The 25,961-nt window shown below is 52.1% G+C and overlaps 12 protein-coding genes across 12 annotated transcripts; 6 read left to right on the top strand and 6 right to left on the bottom strand.

Annotated features, from left to right (window-relative positions):
* Positions 1–1,243: 1,243 nt before the first annotated feature.
* AYO21_11218 (hypothetical protein) lies at positions 1,244–2,260 on the top strand (the record flags this gene model as incomplete). Its single annotated transcript, XM_022661114.1, has 2 exons — positions 1,244–1,465; positions 1,517–2,260. The coding sequence occupies 2 exons, from the start codon at positions 1,244–1,246 to the stop codon at positions 2,258–2,260; spliced, it is 966 nt and encodes a 321-aa protein (XP_022506574.1).
* Positions 2,261–2,298: 38 nt separating this feature from the next.
* On the bottom strand, positions 2,299–2,976 carry AYO21_11217 (hypothetical protein; the record flags this gene model as incomplete). The annotated part of the gene is made up of 1 exon (XM_022661113.1): positions 2,299–2,976. The coding sequence occupies one exon, from the start codon at positions 2,974–2,976 to the stop codon at positions 2,299–2,301; it is 678 nt and encodes a 225-aa protein (XP_022506573.1).
* Positions 2,977–3,778: 802 nt separating this feature from the next.
* Positions 3,779–4,180, bottom strand: AYO21_11216 (hypothetical protein; the record flags this gene model as incomplete). The annotated part of the gene is made up of 1 exon (XM_022661112.1): positions 3,779–4,180. One exon carries the CDS (start codon positions 4,178–4,180, stop codon positions 3,779–3,781), a length of 402 nt encoding a protein of 133 aa, XP_022506572.1.
* A 1,020-nt stretch (positions 4,181–5,200) lies between these two features.
* On the top strand, positions 5,201–6,780 carry AYO21_11215 (hypothetical protein; the record flags this gene model as incomplete). Its single annotated transcript, XM_022661111.1, has 2 exons — positions 5,201–5,786; positions 5,840–6,780. The coding sequence occupies 2 exons, from the start codon at positions 5,201–5,203 to the stop codon at positions 6,778–6,780; spliced, it is 1,527 nt and encodes a 508-aa protein (XP_022506571.1).
* A 156-nt stretch (positions 6,781–6,936) lies between these two features.
* AYO21_11214 (hypothetical protein) lies at positions 6,937–7,464 on the bottom strand (the record flags this gene model as incomplete). The annotated part of the gene is made up of 2 exons (XM_022661110.1): positions 6,937–7,100; positions 7,191–7,464. The coding sequence occupies 2 exons, from the start codon at positions 7,462–7,464 to the stop codon at positions 6,937–6,939; spliced, it is 438 nt and encodes a 145-aa protein (XP_022506570.1).
* Positions 7,465–8,468: 1,004 nt separating this feature from the next.
* On the top strand, positions 8,469–10,251 carry AYO21_11213 (hypothetical protein; the record flags this gene model as incomplete). Its single annotated transcript, XM_022661109.1, has 4 exons — positions 8,469–8,707; positions 8,774–8,887; positions 8,935–9,254; positions 9,326–10,251. The coding sequence occupies 4 exons, from the start codon at positions 8,469–8,471 to the stop codon at positions 10,249–10,251; spliced, it is 1,599 nt and encodes a 532-aa protein (XP_022506569.1).
* A 2,667-nt stretch (positions 10,252–12,918) lies between these two features.
* Positions 12,919–14,403, bottom strand: AYO21_11212 (hypothetical protein; the record flags this gene model as incomplete). Its single annotated transcript, XM_022661108.1, has 5 exons — positions 12,919–13,489; positions 13,584–13,726; positions 13,786–13,989; positions 14,062–14,169; positions 14,230–14,403. The coding sequence occupies 5 exons, from the start codon at positions 14,401–14,403 to the stop codon at positions 12,919–12,921; spliced, it is 1,200 nt and encodes a 399-aa protein (XP_022506568.1).
* A 1,362-nt stretch (positions 14,404–15,765) lies between these two features.
* Positions 15,766–17,069, bottom strand: AYO21_11211 (hypothetical protein; the record flags this gene model as incomplete). Its single annotated transcript, XM_022661107.1, has 4 exons — positions 15,766–16,085; positions 16,146–16,367; positions 16,433–16,552; positions 16,607–17,069. 4 exons carry the CDS (start codon positions 17,067–17,069, stop codon positions 15,766–15,768), a joined length of 1,125 nt encoding a protein of 374 aa, XP_022506567.1.
* Positions 17,070–18,926: 1,857 nt separating this feature from the next.
* On the top strand, positions 18,927–20,059 carry AYO21_11210 (hypothetical protein; the record flags this gene model as incomplete). Its single annotated transcript, XM_022661106.1, has 2 exons — positions 18,927–19,121; positions 19,172–20,059. The coding sequence occupies 2 exons, from the start codon at positions 18,927–18,929 to the stop codon at positions 20,057–20,059; spliced, it is 1,083 nt and encodes a 360-aa protein (XP_022506566.1).
* A 1,623-nt stretch (positions 20,060–21,682) lies between these two features.
* AYO21_11209 (hypothetical protein) lies at positions 21,683–22,519 on the top strand (the record flags this gene model as incomplete). The annotated part of the gene is made up of 1 exon (XM_022661105.1): positions 21,683–22,519. The coding sequence occupies one exon, from the start codon at positions 21,683–21,685 to the stop codon at positions 22,517–22,519; it is 837 nt and encodes a 278-aa protein (XP_022506565.1).
* A 348-nt stretch (positions 22,520–22,867) lies between these two features.
* On the bottom strand, positions 22,868–23,836 carry AYO21_11208 (hypothetical protein; the record flags this gene model as incomplete). The annotated part of the gene is made up of 3 exons (XM_022661104.1): positions 22,868–23,451; positions 23,508–23,579; positions 23,629–23,836. The coding sequence occupies 3 exons, from the start codon at positions 23,834–23,836 to the stop codon at positions 22,868–22,870; spliced, it is 864 nt and encodes a 287-aa protein (XP_022506564.1).
* An 882-nt stretch (positions 23,837–24,718) lies between these two features.
* Positions 24,719–25,447, top strand: AYO21_11207 (hypothetical protein; the record flags this gene model as incomplete). The annotated part of the gene is made up of 3 exons (XM_022661103.1): positions 24,719–24,858; positions 24,912–25,263; positions 25,325–25,447. The coding sequence occupies 3 exons, from the start codon at positions 24,719–24,721 to the stop codon at positions 25,445–25,447; spliced, it is 615 nt and encodes a 204-aa protein (XP_022506563.1).
* Between the last annotated feature and the right edge of the window lie 514 nt (positions 25,448–25,961).

The following is a 25,961-nucleotide window of genomic DNA, read 5'->3' as shown; positions in this document are numbered from 1 at the left end:
CAGAAGTGAACCTGGCAACTCTGCCGCTGTTGGTGAATACAGTGATGTCGGACTGGCTGGCATCTCCGGCAGGGAAAACCCCGGTGTCAAGGGTGTGGCAGGGTTGTACCGTGTTGTTGACGGTGAAGACCCATCCCTGAAATCAAACCCCAGTAGTGAATATTTACGTCGGTCAGTGGGAGTCTTGGGAGTCAAGAGTCCTCCAAGCCCAGTGCATGGTGGTGCTGAAGCCAAACAGGGTGACCAAGATGCAGCATCAGAACCACTTGATATTCGCAGTGGAGGAGGCCGGCGACGCAGTTTGGACACAATGTTATTATCCATCTTCTCCTGCGCTTGGTGTACAACCGTGGGTTCTGGACATACAAGTCCACCAAGTCCTCCATTGACAATCATTTTTGAGGAGTCAGCCTGCGTCTTTGAGCCAAAAAAGGACGCCATTGGGGTAATTGAGCCACAGGAAGAAGAAAGGGGATCAGAATAAGAAGAAGAAGAAGAGGAAGCCGGTCTGTCATGGATCATAATATGCTTTTTGCTGCTTGAAATGTGCCCATATATGCATCATGCAGAGCGACACTGTGGTCCACGCCCTCCTAAACAGGGGGTTGAAGCATTGATAGTCGCACGGAGAGAGCTTCGACAAGCTTGTCCAGAAATGGGCCAGGGAACGAACCAATCAAGGAGTCAAGGCAATGACCTCCAAAGCCACCAGAGGAGAGATGGGATTGTACTACCATCCCCATAGTCGCCTCCTCGGTCGCGAGAGGCGCTTAAACCAGGCCATCACGAGGCCGGCACTGGACAAATGGCTCCATTGTCCGGTTCAACGCGGGTGTCACGGTGAGACGACCAGTGGCCGAAGCAAGGATAGACGACCGGTCAATGCAGGAGCAACTTAGCATTGAGAAAGACGTCCAGGGTGGTTATCAGAATAGAAGCAAGGAGAGGAGAAAGAAGAATATGGGGGAGACGAAGAAGACGGAACAAGAAATACGCTGCCTTCCGGAAGAGGATTAGTGGCTTTTGGCATCAGCCAGCGCCCATTTTGCATTTTGCAGCCTCGAAGAATAATTCCGTCGTTCTCTTTCTCCTATATGAACTTCAACGGCGCAAATCTCTGAAAACTCGAAGTCTCCTACTCCTGTCAGTCATACGAATCTCCTAGACAGATACGGCGAAGATTCAGGCTCTCCCGGACATGCATCCTGATGAATCGATGAGCAGATCACCCAAAAGGCTCAAAATGGACAATACACAGTCACAATCAGACACAAAGCCTCGCAAAGACAATATTGGCAAAAGCAAGTATCGGACTCCGAAACCACAGGATTCGCGAGCGAAATCTCGCCGCCTCGCCACCATCAGTGCGTCCGGAATCCATAGCGATGATGTTGGAATCTTCGTCACCTGTGACAAGGGTCAGGAGAAGAAATGCTTGCAAGAGCTATCTGACTTGTTAGATGAGGTGAGCGCAGTGTCTACCTGCCATCGAGACACTAACTGACCATGCCATCAGTTGTTTGCCGCTGAACCAAGCGGTCAGCCCGTGGAGGCAACATCGGACATCAAAGCAGACAACGGTGACGTGGGGGAGGTTGACATCGAGGCTGATATCCTCGCTGAGTTGGACTCCTTAAGGGCTAATCGAGAGCCTCAGGATGTGTCGTCACCGAAGTTCTCCTTTATAACTCTCGATATTCCATGCGTCTCCTTTGTACGGTTTCCCAGAAACACATCTTTTGATCCTGTTGAAACAGTCCGCAAATTGTGCCTTTCGGCCTCGAGCAAGGAAGAAGCGGGGCCACGAAGTCGCTACATCAAGAGACTCACTCCAGTCACTTTAATCCGGAAGACTTTGAATGACGGACTGCAATCATTGTGTGACCAAGTCCTGCCCAAACACTTTTCGATCGATGTCGACGGAGCCGACGAGGACGAGACAAGTTCCAAGAACGACGTTGAGCTGAAACAGCGACCATGCAAGTTCGCTATCCGACCGACAATCCGCAACAACAACAAAATTGGTCGAGACGAAGTTATTCGCGCAGTCGCCGACAAGATTACCGCTCTGGGACACGGAAAACACTCGGTCGACTTGAAAGGCTATGACAAGCTTGTCCTTGTCGATGTGTATCGAAATGTGGTTGGAATGAGCGTGGTGGGAAGTGATTATGAAACACTAAAGAGATTTAACCTGGCTGAGATCCATGCTAGCCACTTCGACGATGGTGACAAGAGGTCCGCAAATGGTGAAACTTGACCAACTTCCAGGACGGCTGAACTCTTCATCTCACAGGGTCATTTCTCTTCGCCGCTGATTCTTCGTACCTTGTCGACGACACGACCCCAGAACCGAGAGGGTATGTCAGCGCTCCCAGCCCCGCCGTCCTGCTGAGCGTCCTTCATTGTCGCCCTTGCCAACCAATACCCGGGGCCTTGCTGCATCATCACCTCATCACACCCTCTCAGTGTACCTCGAGCGAGCCAGAAACCTTGCCGGCTTCCCTGAGCTAAAGTCCTAGACGCAAGCCGCACCAGTGGCTCCGGCCGGGAGTATTGTTGCAGCCACCACTTCCGGTACGTGTCGCTGAACCTGATCTGAGGTCTTGTGTGTGGTTGGGAGTCTGCCTCAGATGTAGACTCGTATGGTATAGCAATCAGTGGCTCCGATTGCGAAGACGACTGGTCGATAAGAGTGGTGCTGGTGAGACCGGACGGTGAGATTGGTGTGCTGGGACGAGGCGGCACAGGTGCCTTCCTGGGTAGCATGTATGCGGTCGTATGTTCGAAATCGACCAAGAAACCCTGTGTGTCGTACCGACCATACCTCTGGGCGAAATCCCGACTGGACGGCCATTCATCCTGCGTCTCGATATGGCGAGCGGACCCTTCTGATCCAGCGTCGGGCGAGCTGGGGGACAACTTCGTCTCGCTTGCGAAAGCGCCGGGGTCATCTTTGGCTGTGGTCTGATTCATCTTGATGAACATTCCGACAATCCCAGAAACCTGGTTGGGTACAAGAATGAGGGGACAATAACGAGTCAACTCGGCAGTTCAAGAGCCGGCGACGAGGATGGTCACTACACCCCGAATCAAGTTCGAGCCACTCCAAAGAAAAGATGATTCAACGTGCCTTCTCACGAGAGATCAGTCGTCAAGCTCTGTTCAAGCGTTGCGGCTGGTCAGTTTTGTTTCGCGCTTTTGCAAGCAAACGACACGTCCCGGAGTGAGGACATCTCAAGGGTGACTCGGGTTGGAGTGAAGTGGAAGTCGGAACATCGTTCACCGTCACCCGCCACTTGTCACTCGAGATTCAAAGTGTTAGTGGGAGATGGACATGTGAAGCAAATTGGCGTCAGGGGGCTGTCTGCGACTTTGGTCCTGTCCCCTCCAGGAGGTCTCGACTTACTGACTCGTCCGCGCTCACAGAGATCGGGACGACTGGATGGGCATCGAACCAAGATTCGATGGCAGAGCACTACAGACAGGATGGAGACCGATTTCTGCCTCTAGATTAACCAAGTCAATGCAGAGGACAACTTGACACCAGGCTCAGATTTGTATTCTTTATGGCGAGTGCTTGAATCTAGCCCAGTCCAGTATGACTTCTTATCTGGATCATTGCCTTGACACGTAACGCGCCCTCCCCGGGCCCAAAACCACTGAACCGTCAACCATTCCCTGTCTGCCTTCTTAGTGGTCGTCCCTAATTCCTCCCAAAAGGCAATTCCAGCATTCAGGTCCGTTTGTCCGACCTCTTCTCTGAAGAAGGCTCCCTCTACCAATAATAATACATGCAGAGCGCGCCGATTAGCTGGCCCGGCTCCGGACAGGTGAGGGGTGTCGTTGGCATCTCGCGGTCGTGGGCATCGCATGGCACCGTGTCGATATGCTCGGGACAACAGAACGTCCCCACCAGATTCCCCAGGATCTTTGCCTCTTCTCCTTTGTACCCGACCGGGCAGCACGTGGCGCCTTGAGTCGAGAGCGGGGTGATGACGGTCCATTCGTAGCCTTCGTCGCAGGTGCCGTTTTTCATGATCCCACGAGGGAGAATGACATCTGGTTCGCGTCGACTGAAAGCGGTCAAGAGCGTTGCGCTCGAAATTTGGACGAGTAAAAGAAGGAGCAGAATGGGAGAGGTAGCAGGGAATGGGGAACGTATAACGTGATGGAGCATTTTGAGTACTCTCAAGTTCTCGTTGATCGCACTTCACGTCGGGAGTATGCAGCAATGAAGAGTAAAGGGATGAGAGTTGTGAGCTATATCCGCGAGATCGGAGAAGGGTTGACTTTGTCTAGTTACAGTGCTGTGTGTGTGTGCTCGAGTGAATTGGTTTAGTATTGAAGAATTGTAGTGTATTGTTGAATGATCTGAGACAATACTAGTAGTTGTCATATGCTCTCACGAAAAGGCCGCGGCCGGGGTGAAGATAGTATGGATGCTTCGAACCACGCGTTGTTGCAGGGAGATATGAAGAGAAAAGAAATGCATCACAGAACAATACTTACTAGTACATTTCAGACATACCCCTTGTCGTCGTCTCCTTGTCATCCTTACTCAATCCGTATTATATCGATGCACTTGGAAGTTGCACTCCTTCCAGGCTCTGTTACATCTCTTCAACTCATTAGGCAGGCAGGTGTATCCAAGGCAGCTGATCGTGTGGACCTTTGTAGGCCCGGAGCAACGCATTTGCTGAATGTTCGGTTCCATTTCCAGGTCGTGGTTAACAAACAATCTAATTCAACGAGGAGACAAACGGCATTCAGCGGGTCATTAAAGAGGAATAACAGCAGAAACTACCCATTCGCTCACATCGTCGACATTCGTCCCGGTCGATCTCGATTTGTAGACTTGCCGCTTCAGTCTCGGCCGACGGTGCAGACTGGGAAATGTGTGGTTTGTTTGAAGGTCTGAGTTGCGTTGCGTAGTACAGTAAGAACTAGACTGAGTGCCAGAAAGGAGCCAGAAAGGAAGTTGATTTGACTGGAGTGTGGGACGTTGCCTTTGAGTCCATGTGCTTTTGTCCCAAGGTGGCTTAGAGCGGCACCACTTATTCCCCAAAAGCGGATCTCCATGGCCGTCATAGTCACGTCCGTGCACGTTCCCTCGCCTCCCTGCGTCTTCAACTCGTCTTTCACACGCCAGATTGTCCACCTCCATACCCATCCATTTCGATCTCTACATGCAATGACCATGGCTGCAAAGAAGGCGGCACCCACCGACGATGAGCTCTTGGCACAGCTTGACGATCTGAGCACGCAGGCCTCGACGCGTGCCCCAAAGCCCTCCGCCAGAACAGCCCGACAGGGACAACCGGCCCAATCGTCACAGAACGAACAAGACCTGCTCGCTGAACTGGGAAACTTGGCCCAACGACCAGCTAGCCGACCTGCCACTCCATCACTGCGACCAAATGTGTCTTCGGCCACGGGCAACAGATCCCCCAAGCGAACCTCGACGGCCACCCCGCCTCCTGGCCGGACAAGCGAAGAGAAGTCGAGCAGCGGTCAGCGCAAGTCGGGTGATAGTACACGTTCGTTCCATCAGAGCTTTACACCAGCGACCACAACGACTGAAGAGTCCACAGAAAATGAATCGCAGCCTGAGCCGGCTCCAGCAGCGGCCAAAAGCGGCGGTGGGTGGTGGGGGGGATTGCTCTCGACTGCTTCTGCTGCCGTCAGTCAGGCCCAGGCGGCTGTGAAAGAAATTCAGAAGAATGAAGAAGCACAGAAATGGGCAGAGCAACTCCGAGGAAATGTCGGTGTGCTCAAAGGGTTTGGTATGGACGTTGACCGTTGAACTGGAGGTTTTGCAGGCTAACAGCTACGATAGGTGGTGACCTTAGAAGCATAGCCATGCCCACGTTTCAGAACATCTTGCAGACTATTGCTCCACCGATCTCTTCCCACGAACGACTGCAAATCCATATCACCCACGACCTGTCAAACTATCCCACCCTCGATCCCCTCGTCTACCAAGTCTTTAGCCGTGTCATGGCACAAGTCGAGGGTGGAGACTTGATGGTTGTTCAAAGAGGACATGAAGCCGGACCTAAAAGAGAATCGAGAGAAATGTCGCGACCATTGGGCTCCTGGCATGATGGACCATGGTGGAGGAGCGGAGAACCTCGAAGTATCAACGCAGTTAAAGGCCTTGTTGAGGGTACCAAGCTCGTCAGGGCCTCCGCTGAGAGCTACGCTGAAGAGTACTTTGGAACCAAGGGCGGAGTTGAAGAAGCTGCCAAGCGAGCTACGGAAACACTCTCGACCTCTAATCCGACCAGAGACAGCGAGATTTTCCTAGCGATCCAAGCCATTGCACAACCGGTGTCAGAAGAACTGTTCGCCCCAGCACCGAGTTTGGAGAAGGACGAGCAAGTGAAAGAGGCAAAGGAGAACATCACTGACGAGATTGTGTTTGCTGTCTATCTGCACGATCCCATCCACGGTATCACATTCCAGGTCGTCTCTCAAGCCATTCCCGGACAATGGATCGAGTGGCTAGATGCCCCGAGTGGCGGGGAAGGCACTTTGCCTGAGAGCATCGAAGAGATTATTGAAAGTGGTGGTATTGATCCCCGAGAATGGGTGAGCGAGTGGGTTGAAGAAACGCTGAGTCTGGCGATTGGTATGTTGGCCCAAAGGTATGTTGCGCGGAGAATGGGTGTCGGCGAAGGTGGACCTGCCAAAGGCAAACTCAGAGCCGACTTGAGCCAGCAGGCCATGGTTCAAAGCGGTGGAGGTGAAGCTGCTCGAGCGCTGGGTGGAATGTAAGACATAGGCTTTGCGGGCGTTACTTTGGTTGTTGGACCATATACCAGGATGGGCGTTGTAGTCCTTGAGCTTTCGAATCCCATCTGCTGCATTGCTCTGTTGAAGTATCGACTTTCGACTTTATTCCAAGTGCTGTAGTCCAGGATTTACGTGCTGTCAAAGGATACGTCCTCTGTATCGTCGAAGAGTTCGACCTAGACGTCGTGGGGGAGGCTTCTCTTCGGCAGGAATCGTTGACCACTCGTGAGGATCAGTATTCCGGCGTAGAATGTATCGTCTCTTTCGCGGAATCACATCCCCAGCCGAAGGTTTGTCTTCGCCTCGACGGGATCCATAGGAAGAGTGATCGTGCACAAGTATGGTGTTTGAACAGCGCGATCGTATCACCAAGTCTCAAGCCTTCTTCCCACTCTTCTTTCCCTCTTTTCCCTTGCCGTTGGCTGTGGTTGCGCCGTCCTTCTTCTTCGTCTGTCCCAGCATTTCCAGATGTCCAGCACGTGCACCGAGCATGGCCTCTGTCTTCGCGGTGAGCCCCGCGGTATATTTCTTGTTCAACTTGGCCTGCTTCAACAATTTTGCCTTTTTGGGGGTTATCGTCCGCGAGCCCTTCTTGGTGATTCCTCCAGAGGCCGAGAGTTTCGTGGAGGAGGATTTGGACGATTTCTTGATTTGTCCTTGGGCCATTGTGCGAGGATTGTGAGGGTTGGCCTCAAGGTTGAGGAAGGGCAGCAACAGCGTGGGGCAACGGTCTTCTCAACTCCTCTGGCGCAGATACATACAATGTTGCGTTGATTGTTCGTAAACTGATCGTGGATTTTCGCAGGAAAGTTAAGCGTCTTGGCAGGACGTTAAAGTCAAACGTCACCACTTGGGATCAAAACATCTCTATTCTCTCTGCTCGGTGCAAGTATCCAGAACCCACCTCCCACCTCCAAGGGGGTTTTGATCTGTGGCTTGCAGGCAACCGTCAGGTTCGGATTTGATTCCCTTTTTGCTTCTAGTTGAGTTTGACACGCAGGTGACCATGGGACACCAGGTTTCTTTACTTTGACATCAAAAAATTCAGTCTGTTCGTCCCAAAAGCAACCAAGGTGGTCAAGTTCTCCAGCATCCCTCGATTCCCATGGCAGGATGGGACGGCGAAAGACCATAGAGACCTGCTCACGAGAGGGGCAAGGCCTTCAATCTCCACCACCGCCAGTTCGCTGAATTGTAAACCACTAATCACGCATACGCAACATGGTGAGCAAGATGGCCGTCAAGGGGCGATTGAGAGTCCCACAGTCAACACCTGTCAGTCGACCGGGAATATTGTGCATCCCAATGGGGAGGCAACTAGCACACCATTCGGTCTCTAAGTTAGCAGAGACGCCAGAGAACGCCAGAGAGGTTGCCCATGCAGAGCTGATCCCTGTCTCGTCTTGTCAACCCTGGTTCGCCAATTCGCCTCAGTCCTCGAAAGCCCCTCAACATGGCTTCTGCAACTGATACCCCCCTCCTGTCTGCATGCTACTAGTATCAGGGTCGGCACCAACCTGAACTTCAAGGAGTAGCTTCAAAGTGATACTACGTGCAAACTCGTCTTCCCTTTTGATCGAACTCGAATCATATTCCAGTGCTTTCCTATCTCTCCACCTGACTTTCTTGTCGCCTGAGGTTTTCGTATCTGTTGTTCTGAAGCTGTCAAGATGACTCTAGACAAGGTCCCGGACGCATCGCTTACTGCTCGAGAGCTGGCTTCTTTCGATGGCATCGAAGATGAGGGCTGCTACAACGACGTTGGTATCCTCGACAAGGGCTACACCACCAAAGACCAAAGGGATATGCAACGTCTAGGAAAACGTCAGGAATTGATTCGCAACTTTCGACCTATTTCTGCTCTGGCATTTACCGCCCTACTACAAGCGACATGGGAGTTTTTATTGATGTGAGTTGCAATGTGTCAGGCATGACCAACCTGTCCACTCTTATCCAGCTTCTGATCCTCGTCCAGAGCGAACACTCAAGTTTTGGTCGATGGTGGCATTGCTGGATTCTTCTGGACCTACGTCTGGACCTTTATTGGATTTGGTATCGTCATGACATCTCTGGCCGAGATGGCTTCCATGTAGGCTCAACGCCATCGCATGTACGAGCAGCCTCTAACAATTGTAGGGCTCCAACGAGCGGCGGCCAATACCATTGGGTGTCTGAGTTCGCTCCGCCGAGATATCAGAAGAGCCTGAGCTATTTAACCGGTTGGTTTTCAACACTCAGTTGGCAGGCTGGGACAGCGTCAGGCTCGTTCTTGACCGGAACCATTATTCAGGCTTTGATTCAGATCAACAATCCTGATTACGATCCAACAGCATGGCAGGGAACGTTGTTGGTGTTCGCCATGGTCCTCGTCCTCTTTGTCGCCAACACGTGGGGCGCACGGGATCTGCCTCTGATACAGAATGTGCTCCTCATCGTGCATGTCTTTGGATTCTTTGGTGAGTTCTATGTGAGGCAAGCTCACTGGCTCAAGAAGGATTGGTGTGGTCAGGTGCTAACAAATATGCAGCGGTTATCATCGTTCTATGGGTGATGGCACCTCGCAACTCTGCAAAGGTCGCATTTACCCAGTTTTCCAACGAAGGAGGTTGGTCGAGTATGGGCCTTGCTCTTATGATCGGGCAGATTTCGGCCATCTATGGATCACTTTGTTCTGACTGCACAGCGCACATGGCTGAGGAGGTCAAGGATGCTGGTCGCAATGTTCCCAACGCCATGTTTTGGGCTTACATCTCGAACGGGGTCCTCGGCTTGGTGCTCGTCGTCACTTACAACTTTGCCTTGACCGACGTGGACGCCGCCCTCGACGATCCAACCGAATATCCCTTCATCTGGATCTTCCGCCAGGCAGTGTCTACTGGTGGTGTCAACGCCCTGACCATTCTGATCCTGATTTTGGTCATCGCTTCCAATATCTCATTCAACGCTTCCACCTCGCGTCAAACTTTTGCCTTTGCCCGCGACAAGGGGCTACCGTTTTCCAAGTGGATCGGTGCTGTCCACCCGAAGCTGCACATCCCCGCCAACGCCGTTACGCTGACCTGTATCATCAGCTGTCTGCTTGCGATAATCAACATTGGCTCTTCCGCTGCATTCAACGCCATCATCTCTGTACAGGTCTGCGCGCTGATGTTCTCTTACACCATTTCCATTTCATGCGTGCTGTACCGCCGCGTGTACCACCCTGAATTGCTACCCAAGGCACGGTGGAGTTTGGGCAAGCTGGGCGTGCCGATCAACGTCTTCAGTATAGTCTATTCTCTGTTTGCGTTCTTCTGGAGCTTCTGGCCCAACGGCACACCAGTGGACGCCGAGTCCTTCAACTGGTCGGTCGTGCTGTTTTTTGGAGTCATGATTATTTCGGGAGTGTTTTATGCGGTTCAAGGGAGGAAGGTCTACACGGGGCCTGTCGTGACGGTTGAGGGTCGGAACTAGTGTGCAGCGATCCGGCCTCGTTCTCAATCTGGAGGCCTATATGTGGACAATCAGATGGACCTTCTGGACATTTTTGAGTTGTCAATACTGTTCGTTGACGGGATGCGTACAAAAGAAGATGGTATGGAGGCAATATCGAAACTAGGTCGGGCGATCTCGGTAGTGCCTAGGAGTGCTTCTCCCTTTGACACAAAGACCACCAATATCTAGCCCTGTTTTCATTTCCACATCCCGCCTATAACCACAGATCGGGACTATCGTCAGATCACTCGCCTCGAAAGTCCAGAAACAACGATTTTTACCCCTTGCCTTTGCCCAAGTTTTGACGGGCTTTCGCATCGCAGAGTCGGTCAGGTCAGACCCTGCAGGTCAGGGGTCATTTGCCTTTTCTCGCCTTTGCTCTTCTTTTTCTCCGCTCCGAGCTGGACGGGACTGGACTGGTCGCCTTACACGTTACGCCCTACGCCCTACGCCTCGAACCTTTGTATTCCGCGTTCCTCTTTTCACCTGTCTCACCCCAGGCACAAACTTTAAAAGCTCGTATTGTGAATAACCCTGTACTGGTACCATGTACCTCTGGGTAGGTAGGCATTTTTTTTTTTCACTTTGTTCTCCGCAAGCCACGGCACCGCACCGCTAATGCGCGCACGCCTCACTACACGGACGACAAATTCAAAACTTTCGCGTACCCTTGTTGAACGAATTCGTTGGGGATACACGGTGCGCGCGTCCCGTTGAACGAAGTACGAGAGGAAGAGAGAGTTTCAGTCTATCCTTTTCAGCTCGAGTACGACAACGCGGCCTCATGGGAAGAAGGGTGAGGGTAAGAACAAAGGGAGGGAAGAAAGAGGGAAGGATTCCTTGCTTTTCTGTTTTCTTTTTTTTTCTCAGCACATGTTTGGTACAGTACTCACTCTTTCGGTTGGCGGTTTTTCAAGATCATTTTTCCGACATTTTTGAGGAAAAAGGCCGAGGAGGGTGAAGAGTGCTGTGTCCTCCTCTGAGTAGTGAGTGGCAGGAGTGGGCACTGGGTAAACAGCTGGGTGGAGTCCGCGGAGAGAGAGAGAGAGAGACACGCCTGCAGTTCTGTACCAAGTACGATAGTTCGTTAGTCCTTTACGACAGTGACATGCCCCGTGCCAGTGCTAGTGCCTGCCTGCCTTGCTCGCCAAGCAGAGGGCAGCGAGGTACGAGGATAAGCTTTCCTTTGCTCGCGTCCTACATACATACTCGACGCTACTGCAGGTGTGGATTTGAACTTCCTTCCTCATACCCACACCCACTCACACTTTTACTCAAGCTCTTTTTTCCCTCTTCCCCGTTTGTCGTTAACGGTGGGTCGGGCGGATGGATGTATGGATGGCTATGGCCCTGGCTATGGCTAGCTGGGATAAGAAGGGAATCCAAGGACCCGCCTCGTCGCTTCATGACGCCTCGCTGTCCCTGTCCCTGTCCCCTGTCCCTCTCGCCGATGTGGATGTGAATGGGGGAGTGGAGGGACTTTAGGCCAAGGTACGAGTACTCGTAGAATCGATGGATGGGGTAGGTGAGTGAATTGAGGGAGGGGGATTGACGGGAAAAAAAGTATTCGCAGACCTACGTAGGGCTGTATTCACGAGGAGAGATGAGGGAGGTACTATTAACGTGTGGGAATGGAGGAATGGACAGGTACAGAAAATGCTCGTACGAGTACCGGACAGAATAAGCATGGAGATTCTAGAACGTCACGCCCAACAAGAGTAATGGTTGATGGAATCGAGGCTATCAGACCGAGCCAGCCAGCCAGCCAGCCAGCCAGAGCCGTTCGCTTCATTTTACCTTGACACTCCCCGTCCCGTGTCCCCGGTAGGCCCACTCGCCTCGAGAGGGGGAAAGAATCGCTAGTCTTTGTATTTTAAACTCACATGGCAATGCGAGGAGGGCAAAGGCAAAGTCAAAACTCGAGGGAACGTGGCTTATGTGTACGTACTACGCACTAGGTGGATATCCATTCGCCAGGGCCCAGGATGAAGATGATGGCGCCGGTGGATTGTGATTGTGACTTGTGACTGTGATAAGACATGTCAAGACTTGTCGGTGAAGTATGTTGAGTACGAGACACTGAGCCAAGGACGTGGTATGATATTCGATTATTCGGTTATTTCAGCGAGATTACAAGGAGGAGAAGGGGAGGGGAACGGGATCAGATTTAAGGGAAAAAAGAAGGAAGTCGACAAGGAACAGATGATCTCGCTTTGTCAAAGCAAAACCAAACCCTCTGGGTATCGTGGAGTTCGTGGAGTATGAATGGAGAGAATTCTCTTGAAAAAGTGTCGTTTGTACAGGTCCGGGTTTCCATACTGGTTTACAGTAAGTCGCCAAAAGTGACGTATAGGGGACAGTTTCCTCAATCTGATTCCTTCGGTATAGCCCAACCGGCACCAAGTACATGATCGATCGATGATATTTCCTTTCCTTTCTTTCCCATGCCAACTTGATCGGCATATTGGCTATCCCGTTTCCCGCTTCCCAACCTGTTTCCTGTATCCATTTCCTGTCTTGCCTGGGTCCCAAGATTCCGTACAATAAATATATCCTTACAAGTCGTCAGAGCTCCAACCAAGTATGTCATCTCAGCCCCACAAATTATCTTTTGTAGAGCCGGGGTTCAGTCCGAAGCGCCAGGTCTCAACGATCAGAAACCGACGGAGCACCCTCACTAACAACGCTTTTGTGACTCTCGGCCTCTTCGTACCGAATCGACCAGTCCGTCTTGCGCTCGATGATCAGCCGTCGACTGTCGTGGCTGTGTATACTATCGCTCTTCTCGTGTCCATATCCACTACCGCTTCGTCTCTTCTGCTTCTGCCCCTGCCCTGGGCCCAAAGGAAGGCGCGAGGAGAAGGTCGGCTGGTTCGGGTCAAATGTCACGGCGTGGGGGCTGAGTCTCTCTGGCATGACCTCGTCTGAGTGGGAAAGTGGCTGCATCTTGAAGGACAGGTGGTCGTGGTCGCGGTCGCTGTTGTTGGTGGTGGTCATGTACTTCTTAGCCACGGTGTTGCTGGTGTAGCCCGAGTAGCCTACGGGTTTCTCGTACACGGCCATGAACGGCTTGAGCACCGTGACCGAGGCCGCCATGATCCCGTAGCCCAGCTGGATCTGCGTGCACACGATGGCCAGGGAGAGGGATTCGCTGCGATTGCCGGGCAGGGTGGTCGGGTTGAGGTAGTAGAGACGGATGCCGCAGGCGGGGATGGCACTAGCAGTAGCAGCAGGACAGGCAATGCTTTGTTAGACATTTCCAACAGCGCAGCAGTCGCTTCGACGGAAAGAGTATAAATATCAGTACTCACAGCAGTCGAAGGGAAAATGCAAACACCACAATGGCTTTCTGGACTTTGCTCATATGCAGATCGCTGACCAGGTACGCGGCAAAGAGGACAAAAAGGAGCTCCGTGATCGAGTCTGTGATGCCGACAGCGAGCCATCTGCCAAACTGTTTTGAGAGATTGTCAGTTTCTTCTCTCTGCGAGACGAGTCGAGATATTTACCTACCGGTGTCGAAAAAGCCCGCCTCCATGAGGAGTCGATGCTGATCAAAAGCACCGACAGGACAAACCACCCGCCGCAGAGCCCGGTGGTGGTGTAGATGGCGATCATGTGTCCTCGACGGCGTGTCAACCTCAGGAAGAGAAAGCACACGGCTAACTTGGAGAAGAGGAGGACGACGAGGTAGAGAAAGTCGTTTGCATAATAGTACTGGCCCCAACCAAACAAGTTTCAGCACAAACATCCACTCTCATCCTACCGTCGACACTCCCTTCTTCGTACCTTCTTGATCGAATCACTATGGGAGTCATCGCCCTCGAATGCTTTCCGCTGGCCCAGGCCGAGGTGGACAGCATATAAGACGAGCGAGGTCTGAACGATGGAGAAGACCTGGAAGGCCGTTAGGACCGTTGGAATGTCCCACTCTCGTGCTCAGGTATCCAAACATACTGTGGCAGCCGTCAGAATGTGGTCGTCCCATTTCCACAATCTCTGCGGAACCCGAATGTAGATGCGAATGGCAAAGGCGACGAGAACAAAGCACAGTGACAGCGAGGTCAGAATGAGGATCAGGCCGGACTGGTCTTCAGAGGATATGACTCCCAACGGCTTGGAGACGGCCATTGGAATTGGATTCCCTCCGTTGGACGAACGCAGCAAAGGTTTGGGTTAACCTTGTTGTCGAGCATCCGAACTCGTCTTATTGTACCTGCATGACCACCGTTGATATCAGCTCGGTGCAGGGGAACAGCCGTCGACAAGAATGGGCTCCGGGGTGTCCAATTCCGGACGCGACAGAGTGGATCATTGACTTCTCTCAGAGTGCTCCTCATCGGGGTCAAAGAGCTGGACTTTCGTTCAATGCCTCGTTCTTTGAGAGTCGTGGTGCAGGAGCTAAACGCCACCAAAGACAATCCGATAACCCAGGGGAGGTGGTAGCATGACACGATGACACACATGGGTCAGAACAAAAGTCAAGCGCCATGATGCTAAGATTGAGAGTTCAAAGTTCCCTGCAAGACTCCACCCCTTGTCGCAAAGCCGTTGTCGAGTAGTGGCAGGTGACAGGTCAAAGAGTCCAAATACAAGACACTGGCGATCATCGCTGTAGAATGGATGTCTTTCTCAATCGGCATTTCTCCCAGCAAAAGAACGAATGCACAGGCCCCTTTTCGGTGTTCGCAAGGCCACCCGCGGGACGTGGGATCGTCGTTTCTCTGAAGATCAGAGTCCCAATCTGAGGACGAGAGAGTTTCTGGCCGGTAGTTTCCAAACTAACACCTGCCACGTCTTTTGGAGCTTTGCTGGAATAGGTGTGGGCTCGTGCACACATCCAAGGACGAGGCGCCATGTAACGAGCACCCTGGGAAATGGTGTGATTGTACGCATACCGGGACATTGTCAAAGGCAGTCACCCAAGGGAGTTGAAAGAGTGCTCGTCAGATAAGACACCAATAAGCCACCATTTTGGGGGTAATCCATCCGCCGGGGAAGGGGAAGCAAGGCAAACGCCACGGCACAACAGCGGATTCTGTCTGCCTCTCAAAGAGACATGGGATTCTTGTAAACGCCACTCATCTTTCAATCCCTTATCCGCGTCGACTGGGATGGGGCAGCTGACGGGAGAGAACAAGGTGATTGGACAGAGTGGAGGAGAACACCTTGATGGTGTGGATCGAGGGATGGAGCAATAGAGCAATGGAGGGTAGTTGGAAAAAAGCATCGATCAACGGTGGATTTTATTGGAGCTTTGCATTCATTAGGCTTGTGGCTTGTTACAGAGAAGCTACACCGCCAACAGGCTTAGCCAGCGTGGCCAGGTGCCAGGATATCAGAGGGGCGTTTCAATACACTCGTTTCGCAGGGTTCGGGAGATGGAGATGCATTGTCCGGAACAGGAAAGGAGAGGACAGGGTCGATCTCGACCAAGGAAGACAATGGGTAATCAACATCATTCTTATTGCCACTACTCCCTACAGAACGTTCTCACTCCTTCCAAGCAATGTCGACATTCCTCAAACTCCTTTGGAGCTGGAGCATGGTATCTTGCAGCCACACAGGCCAGTTCCTCAGTCCTGCGTTGCTCTCCTCAGTCCTCGGCATGAAAATCTGGCCGCTCCGTCCCGCCAACACTTGTTCCACGACGGCATCGCTCACGTTGGATGCCGGATCACACCTGATGCCCGCCTGCTCCAACTTGGCGGCAACGGGTTTGACGATGCCAGTTGCATGCCAGGACGGATGGACCGAGGTGGTTTGAATGCATTTGCCATTCTCATGATAGGTACGAAGCTCCGTCCGCAGACCTGTGCCAGAAGTCAACATCGGAGGACAGTGTAAGTAATAGAAATAAATGGTGAGCTTACCTTCGTTGAGATAGAGTGCCGCAACCTTTGTGCAGCAATAGTCGACGAGGCCTGGGGCTGCGAAGAAGCTGGCCATGGACGCAATAGTCACAACGTGCCCCTTTTTCGCTCTCAGCATTCCGGGCAAGAACTCCTTGATCAAAATGAAGTGACTGGCAATGTTGACTTTGAAGATCCTGTCGGTCAACTTTGCATCACTGTGAATAATTTTGGTGCCGTTGGCTGAAGCGTTCTCGGGTCAGCTGACTACCGTCTGGAAGAATGGCATACGACTGCAAGAAGCTTACCAATGCCAGCATTATTGATGAGGACCGTGGGGTCCCCATGCTCCCTGCGGATGGTCTCAGCTGTCGACTCTATCGCCGAAAAGTCGGTCAAGTCGAGTTGATAGTAGTCGACGCCAGGAACTAAAGCAAGAGAATGAGCAGTCGACTTATGACGTGGTTATCAGGGAGATTTACGCTTCCTCAACTCCTCCGGAACTGGAGAGATATCCAGGATGACAACTCTCGCATGTTTCGAGAAGCCTTTGACCATCTCGTACCCGAAGCCGGAACATCCTCCAGTCACTACCACGAGCTCCGTCCGCTTATCCCATTGGAAGGGGGCACCTGGTTTGGTGAAGAAGTGCCAGTTGTTGAGGGCAAGTTTGTTCAGTGTCTGGTTGAGTTTACGGACAAGGCCGATAGCAAGGAGGTATTTCAACGACTTGACGAGCAGGGCAATGCGTTCAGGTGATAGTCCGGCATCGCCCAATGCCTTCAAGAGGCGTGCTCGGTATTGAATAGGTGCTCGGGTCAGAGCAAACAACAAAGTGCCGGTAAGAAGTGGTTCGGTCGATGCACGGTGAACAAGACTGAAGGGCAGGGTAAGAGCACCCACAGCGAGGCGGTTAACGCGTTCAAGGGGGCCTGGATGCGCCATTTTTCCACACACAGTAAGCGACGGAGCTGAAGATGGTGTGATGTCGATGGCACGATGGAAAGAAGGTGGACGAGATGATGTCGAATTTCCCAGAGAAAAGCATGTTTATGAAGGACGGTCGAGCGGGGTTTCATCCATGATCAAGTTGCCGTCAGTGCCTAGGCCAGGAGCACAAGACCCTGGGCTTCATAGCGAGAGACAACTTGTGACACGCACACTCGCAAGCGATTGAGAGCAGCTCGAGTAAGTAGAGAAGTTGCCTCGGTCGGTGATGCGAAATGGGGTTGGCCTGAAGTCTTGTCTGGCCAATGATTCTCGTCTCTGTAGTGGGTTTTGCTGGGCATCAGGTCAAGCCCTTGTCAGTGCCTGTGTTTCCCCGCAGTTTGAAACAATGGGCGCCTAAACCTGAACTGGGGGGGCTGTTCCACCGGGGGGTTTTCTTCCAGCTTAGGTACTGGGCACGCCGAGCGAATCAGAATCAGGTACAAATACTACTGAGGTCCGAGTATATCACGTACCTCGACGCCTGCCTCACTCGTGTTCTACGTGACCTTGCGCCGCTTTTGCGAGGCCGGCTCTCGTCCGGCTCAACTTCGGCTCAGGGTCGGCTGTGCCAGGTGCTGCGAGCTCGACAAGTTATGGTTGTCTCATGTCCGGGGTAGGTTGAGATACCAGTCGCGACCTCTGTCGATGGTCTCCCACGCTTCTAACAAACCTGGAAATAACTCTGCGCTTCTTGGAACCATTGCCGACTCGTATATTTATGTTGATTTTTGCGGAATTTTCAAGACCTTATCTGGGCCACGTAGGACTGGGAGCCTCGTTAATCTTGTGTATTCTGAGGTCGAGGAGCCTCATGGGTGACAATTGGCATAAAACCGTTCACGACAACAAAGAGTGGCAGGTAGGGTCAAGATAGGGGACTGCAGTGTCGAGTAAGTAGACCGGCTTAGGGACCGTACTACAACTACTTAATGTACCATAGGCACTTCGCAGAATCCGCCTACACTAGATTGCACATGAGTCCACAAGGCTGCGAGGGAGGCGTGATGTTCTTTTCCTTTGGAACAAACATTACGTTAGAACCTCAATATAGCAGCTCCTTTTCAATGCCGCCGTGTAGACCGCTAATCGCACTTTGTAGCACAGGAGCGTAGTGCCCATCAAATGTCGACATTGGCTACTGTGTATGTCACCTTCCAGCTTTCTTTCTGTTCCTCCCATGCCCAATAAGGCCTGTGTTCTAGACCATGTAACCATTGACAGTATTCATTCCGAAGCCAGCGTCCAAAACGAGCGTCCCAATGCGTCCCAATGTTCATAATGTCATCCTCCTGTATGGGAGCGACTGTTGCTGTCCAGCTCCACGTTCGACATGGGCTTCCGCTGCTGAGAAGGAGTGCTAGACAACTTGCTTGGGTAGTAAGTCTGTTGTTTATAGGGATAGGAATTGGGAGGGTACGGTTGATTTTGGGATAAGAGTTCGCGCGTTGACGGCTCATGGTTTGAGGCGCCTTTTGAGGGCTTTTTGCTTTCCTCGGCGCCAATGGATGAATAAGGCTGCGAGCACTATCAGTACCAGAGTTCCGCCAATGATGTGGATGTAATTGTTGTCGGGTTCGAGGAGGTTATTGTGACCACCGGTTAGGTGAAGTTAATATAATGTCAAAAAAAAGATCGAAGTGACATCTGGTTAATCACAATCCCATTCTACCAGCGAGGCGATAGACCCATTCTTGAGGTCAATAGGAGAGATTCTTCCGTCCTCTAATTTTGGTTGTTAGACTTCAAACATCGACATCGAGCATAATATTGAATTTCCCAGCCTCACCAAGACGCATTCTTTATGTCTCAATAATGCTCCGAGGCTGGATATGGCAACCCAATGTAGTTGGTCGCGTTATCGCGTTCACCATTATCGCTGCAATCACCCCTTTGGTTCTCATCGCCTTCTTACGACAAGCGTACCAGAGTGACGGAAACCTAGCCTTGTCTCGTGAGCCCGTGTCATGGATATCGCCTCGAGAGGCCGCAGCAAACTCGACGCTCGGGGTGAGTTGTGCACATCCCTTGTCACAGGCTTAGCAACTGACTTGACTCAGTTCCAAAAACTTCTTGCCCTCTCCAGGGGTGAAAGCTGGCGGACCCGTGGCCTAAAGGCAGCGTCAGATCTTGTTGGCCTAGATTTCACAATTCCGATCCAACCTCAAAATCCACCAGAGCTGGTCCAAGCGTTCGAGAACATCGGCAAGGATTCGGGCAAGACTACGCCCGCACACGGCTCAGCTATGGCATGGTTGGCACACATCGATCTCCTCAAATTTGTGATTGCCTCCGGATTTGAAACGGCCTTCATCGTCGAAGACGATGTTGACTTTGACGTAAGGCTCAAGGAACAAATTCGACTTGTCTCGGATAATGTTCGGCAATTTGTCGAGATACCAGCTCACGACCCTCGTCCTTATGGCGACAACTGGGACGTTCTCTGGCTGGGCCATTGTGGATCTGCGATTGAAGACGACATGCCTGCAATGCTCAAGTATCGGGACGAGACTCGCTGCAAGACAGAACATTACTCAGGCTGGTCGAAACATTACTTGAGAGACAAATTGGAAGACCAGCATCGACTGGTGCAGACTTCAGTTCAGACGGTTTGCACCTTTGGTTATGGGGTGACGCGACAGAGCGCGCCGAAGATCCTCCATCTATTGGGAACCGGTTCTAATGAAGCATTTGATGTTTCCATGTCTTCATTTTGCAAATCAGGCGACCTTCGCTGTGTGGTTGTGAACCCTCAGATCATGAACCACTATGAACCAGCCAAAGATGCAGGATACTTAAGCCCGGTGCACGTTGGCGACGGACAAGGGAGCTCGACCGGTGACATGGCGTTCGAAGGAGTTATGGGGACCACTGGCAACATCGAACAGAGCGCTCGGTGTAAAGCTCTCTTCAATGATGTCTGCATGCGACCGCCCTCGGAAATATGAGAGACGGATGATCATGTCTGGTAGCATAGCGAACGGCGCGAAGGAAGATTTTGCGAATTGGATTTCTTCAACTATTGTTCGCCCACGAGAGTCATTGGATCATTCCAATGACGATCCTGTTCCATGACAATCACCCGTGAATTGAGTGACGCCTGCGCATTTCCGGCCAAGGGAAGGACCCTTCCTTTCCCTGCAAAAACCGATGTTGCAGCAAACTTCGGTGAGTGGACCAGTAGCCGGCCTTTGAGTTTACGCACTGTTCTGGTATGATATCGGGTGGCGCCCTACCCACGGCGACCTTGAAATTCAAAAAGCTCACCCAGTCAACCTAGCTATACCTAACTTCGCAATTATAGATCTCTGCCTGCCATCCTTCAACCAAGTCGCACCTCTATGATTGTGGCGTGCCAGTGAAGACGTGATATCAAACACAGCAGGGACAAATCACCATCACCATAAAGCTGGGCGTTTCTACCGATAAATGTGCAGAGTTACTCCTTTCACACCATCCACATCCACCGCAACTCTTTTGGACAAAGGCACTTTCCGCAGCTTCTGACCATGGCGGTTTCACAATCCAGAACGCCACATTAGAGGCCTTCGTGGAATGATTTCAGAAATTAAATCCAAGAATGCTGGGTGTGATCGATTCTGCCAACCACGTGGAGTCAGAGGCAGTGACCCATGAAGTGTCACGTCCCTGGCCGCCGATCTGGATTGAAGTCACCGGGTACATGAATATGTCGTATCGCGATCCCATCATCTACTGTAATTCCTTCTCCCCCATCGCAGACCCCGTTCTGGTACAAGAAAATCAAACCCACCTCCCACGGAGGTCAAACAAAACTCTCCGAGGTGAAGTAAGAACAGCTCATACCTATTTCGATCCCTGTCGTGATGATTCCTCTTATTCACCGATCAGAAGAGTTTCAGAGGATAAGACTCAGGCATCTTCTTACGACGACATTTACTTGCCTCATGAACTGCGAGTAGGGCGACCCCTAAGATAGTTGCATCACTTGGACCATCATTCGAGAGTTCCCAGACGCTTGACAAGAAGCCGCAGCGCATTGCCTCTGTGGTAGAGAATCTGCCAGCCTGGTCGCCGCCCAAATCGTGTGCATTCTGGTGCATTGCTGATAGGGACGGGACGCTGTGCAATAGAAGGGCGTTTTGCAATGTGGTCATGGTAACCCACCTTGGCGACAGAATCCGTACTATTGCTGTCGCTAAAGAAGGACATTTACGAAGCGCAGGAGAATTTCATGACTAGGACATGTCACATGTCAGCTTGACCATCCGGGAACAGGGTCCCCCTAGCCGGGATGTGGGCGCGGTTGGTCCGTCGCTCAAGCCGAATTACACCAGGCTCAGTCACGTGCCGGGGCGCCTCCTCAGGTTGAAGCAGCGAGGCTCAAGCCCACGCTCAGGTCCAAAGATGGAATCACCTAACAGAAGGCTGATGCGCCAAACCGATGCTGGACTATCAAGACATCACTCCTTTTGATCCTCCTCGCGACCTCTAGACTCACACGCTACTTATTTCTCTCTTTTCGATTCTTTTTATTCAAAAAGAGAAAAAAGAGAAGAAAAAGAAAAAACGGGCCAGGTGATAGTGTCAAAATGCGCTGCAATGTGATTGCCCGTCCTCTCACCCACATCCACAAACTACTGCCACACTTCCAGGTGGCGACATTGCCCTCAGCCACGCACAGACCGGCATCCTCACTGACCAAGTCTGCTGTCGCAACAACACGGACGGCGGGTCTGATCGGTGGCTTCTCGTGGCAGACTACGGCCATATACTACGAGGAAATCAACAAGCATGTCAATGCTAAACGAGGCGGTATACACTCGGCCAACCTCCTCATCAGATCCATTGATTACGAGGACCTCGCCTCACTGGTCGGCGCCAAAGATTATGTCGGCATGACCAGACTACTTTGCCAGTGCGGTATGGAGCTCAGAGCAGCCAATGCACAGGCCTTGGTCCTTTGTGCCAACGTTGTGCACAAAGCCGCAGAGCAGCTGGAGGAGACGACTGGCCTGCCCGTGTTACATATTGTTGACTTCACAGCCCGGCAGATTGTGGATCAGGGTTTCAAGAAGGTCGGACTGCTCGCGACACGAGCGGTCATGGAAGAGGACTTTTACATCCGTCGGCTTCAGAGGTTCGGTTTGGAGGTTGTCGTGCCCAACAGCGAGTTCCGGGCCGATGCCGACGGCATGATATTTCAAGACATGAGTAAACCCGAGATTCCAGAACCCGTCAAGGTGAGATGGCGCTCGGCGTACCGAGATCTACTGAGGGATCACCAAGTCGACTGCATCATTCTGGGATGCACTGAGCTCCGGCTCGTGTTCGGACCTGAGGACCTCACAGCACCCACGTTTGAGACGACCGTGCTGCACGCAAGAGGGATTGCTGAGTGGGTATCAGGCCACGAGGGATCGAGTTAGGCCTTGGATTCGCACGACACAAGGTATTCACTGCTTCCACACTCATATGCTGAAAGGTAGACGGCGCTAACCTGATTTTCACTAGCGTATTACTATCCACGTGGTCGCTAAACCTTCCTTAATGTTAGGTCGATATGAGTTTCGACTCTGAATTTATCGCTGCGTTCACAACAGGCAAGAGTTGGATAGTGGAACAAATATGGCTTACTGTGCTATTGGTCACCCGAGACAAGCTGAATATTACTCTGGAATGATTAGGGATCGAATCTCCACTTTCCATCAGACGTCGGTCGACTCAGTTTCACATATGCCATCCTCCATACCCACATTCCCCGGACCTTCATCTACCTAGATATTCCTGAGCGCAATGTCGCGATCCGAAGCTTGCGATGCCGGTCCACTCCCGTGCTGGGCTTCCCATTTCACATTTCTGATTGAGGTTTCCTGTTGACGAAGGCGTTTCTTCTGCTGGCGGCGGCGCCACAGGACGAAGATGAGAGCAAGGGCAGATGCAACTCCCACCACAACACCGACAACAATGCCGGCAATCGCGCCGCCGGACAGGCCTGAAGACGATGACTCCGTGGCTTCTGGGACCTCGGCCGTTGCCGTTGCTCCAGCTGCCGAACCCGTTGAAGTAGATTCCTCCGAGTCAGGTTCAGAAATCTCGAAATCCTCGGTAGTGGCGTTGAAGCATGGTACCTGATAGGTGAACTGGCTGGTCGGCACGTATGTAATATCAGCGCACGCATAGAAGGTCTCGTTCAGGTCAGTATCAAAGTCGGAAGTATATCGAATCTGCAAAGTGGCGGGTGCTTGAGCTTCGACATCTGCCGGTGGGTTCGGAAGCGGGAAACACTGGTGCCCTTCGTTGAGTTCGGGGATTCTTGTGTCTGGGATCACGACCTCGAAATCATCGTTGGACGTGGGATCTAGCCGAGTCGTCAGCCATGAACTAAGCAGGACGCTGGATCGGCACTTCACCCACCGCTTTTATAAGATATCGCTACCTGCATGTGCCAGGACTCGTCTTGGGCAACAAGCGCAATTTGGCCATTTACTGTCACAGTTCAGTATGAGCCCACTGGACTTATTTGGCATTGACTTACACAGGGGAAAGTCGGTTCTGTTGACAACCGATGCAGCCGAACCGCACGGGGCGGTGTTGTCCTGGGTAGCACCCCATTCACGATCGGGCGGCCACATGAAGGCAACTGGGCCCATTGTCTTTGAATATTCCTCTCCATGTTCTTGGGCAACGGCGAACTTTGCCGCGAGGGCGCCGCCCAAGACTAGAGCAGACATAAGTGGTGCCATTTTGTCGATGATATGAGCAGAAGTATTGCCGATTTCCTTCTGAACCAGAACCAGCTACTGGAGGTAAGAGAACAGATTGAATTACGCTCTAGTTACACGACTATCTACGACAAGGAGGGGGGGTTGGTGGAAGATATACCCTCCGCAAACCGATCCATTCGAGTCACGAGGGACAGCCGACCAATGCTTGGCCAGGAAATGGCAGAACCTGGTGCTGCTGGGAGACGATGCGAAGGCAAGTGGAGTTCCTTTTCCAAAGTCTCTCCATGTGCATGGAGTAGAGAATTCGGACGAAGCGCAGGACAATGACCCTAGCGAGGGCATTACGGCACGTCCAAGCGAAGCTGCCATCTAATCAGACAAGATATCAAGCAGGTGCCGATATCGGGAGTGGTCAGACAACTCGTCCTTCTCCACTGAAGGCTTGGAAAAAGCGGAAAAAGTCTTTTGTCAGACCCGCAATCGTTCGATCTGATAAGATAATTTTTCGTCCCAAGCTCGCCGGCGTGCTTGGCTTTTGCTGGGCACTCACTGTTGATCGGCTGGATGCCACGAGGGACCAAACCAATGGAGCAGCCGAGAATTGGGCAAGAGAAAACACGTCAACTCGTCTCGTCTGCCGATGTCATGGCCGACCATTGTGTCTCTCACCACGCCGACTTTGGCAGCTGAGTTTGGCCACTGATGCCACCCTCGGTTGGAGCACCCACGCTTGGCCCGGAAACGAAGGGACCGGGCTCGAGGTCGGTTGCTGGAGCTCCATGTTTATATGGAAGAGCTATCTCCCTCTTCTCGTGGCCTTCTCGCCCAGACTTGTACCTTGCAGCTCCAGCCTTTGTATTTTCTGTCTAACTTGTCACTCTTTGGATCAACCATCACACCATGCATTACGCTCTTCCCACGGTTCTGGCTCTGGCCGTTGCCTCTGCCTCTGCCTCTATCTCTTTTGAGTATCACCCTTCTGTTCCCTTGGAGCGCCGACAGGAGCCTGGAACACCTGCCTACGAGTGCCATGCGAACTGGTGAGTTGTCTTGCGATACATCTCTTGTTTAGCCCCATTGACACAGAGTCCAGTGGAGGCGTCATCACCGCTGGGAGGACGGAAGGCTATTGTGACTCGGCCAACTTCACCACCATCTTGGAAGACTGCCTCGAATGCGCGCTCGAGTTTGACATCTGGCAGTACTACGGTGAGAGCGTAAGTGCCGCGGCCACAGGATGTGGGCTCGACGCGACGCCAGTTCCTGCTTCGAATGAGACCTCGGCCACGGAACCCACCGCCACCCCGGCGCCGACTTCGACCACTTCAGCTCCAGGCACAGAGGAGACCGGTGCAGCGACGACCACGGCTTCTTCTGAATCTTCAGAGACAACCGCCGCTCCGGCCGACACAGCTTCCGAGACGCCCGAACAGACCGCAAGCGAGGTGAGTTTGTTTTCTTCGCCCGGTTTCAAAGACGGAGCATTTCAACTAACTAAGAAACCAGACGCCAGCTGAAACCAGCTCTGCAGACGTCGCCGTCCAGACTGAGAACTATGGCAGCAAACTCGCTCTAGGCGGTGGACAGGTCGTGTTACCATTGGTGGCGCTTCTGCCGGCATTGATCTAGTGCTCAGGAAAAGGGGAATGTCGACGTGTCAATGATTGGGGGAGGTAGAGTTGGAGATAGTTTTATTTCTCTCAAGGCCATTTGGGAGAGAACAAGAAGAGCATTTCTTGTGACTCCTGAAAAGGAATTGCTATATTATAATCGATATCTGTGTAGGAAATAGGATATAGGAAAATAGGATCGAGCATCGACTATCGAGGATCAAAGTCTAGTGGTCCAATAGAAAAAGAAAGGGTTCCGTGTCGCATAAGAGGGCTCTTTTCTCTCTCTCTCTCTCTCTCTCTCTCTCTCTCTCTCTCTCTCTCTCTCTCTCTCCTCTCTCTCTTAGACATCTCTCCGTGCCCATGCCTCCACGCACTTTCTCGTCTCGTCCTTTCTGTGTGACAAAACACAAAACAACCAATATTATACATACTCACTTATATCTACGTTTACTCTCATCAAACACGTACTAATCGCTAATCACTAGCCAACTACAACATAACGTATCATTCTACACAACGATACACACCAG

The sequence above is a fragment of the Fonsecaea monophora genome (assembly GCF_001642475.1).
Source record: "Fonsecaea monophora strain CBS 269.37 chromosome Unknown Scaff149, whole genome shotgun sequence".
Taxonomy (NCBI): Eukaryota; Fungi; Ascomycota; class Eurotiomycetes; order Chaetothyriales; family Herpotrichiellaceae; genus Fonsecaea; species Fonsecaea monophora.
The sequence above is the reverse complement of the archived record's forward strand: the minus strand, read 5'-3'. Positions and strand labels throughout refer to the sequence as shown.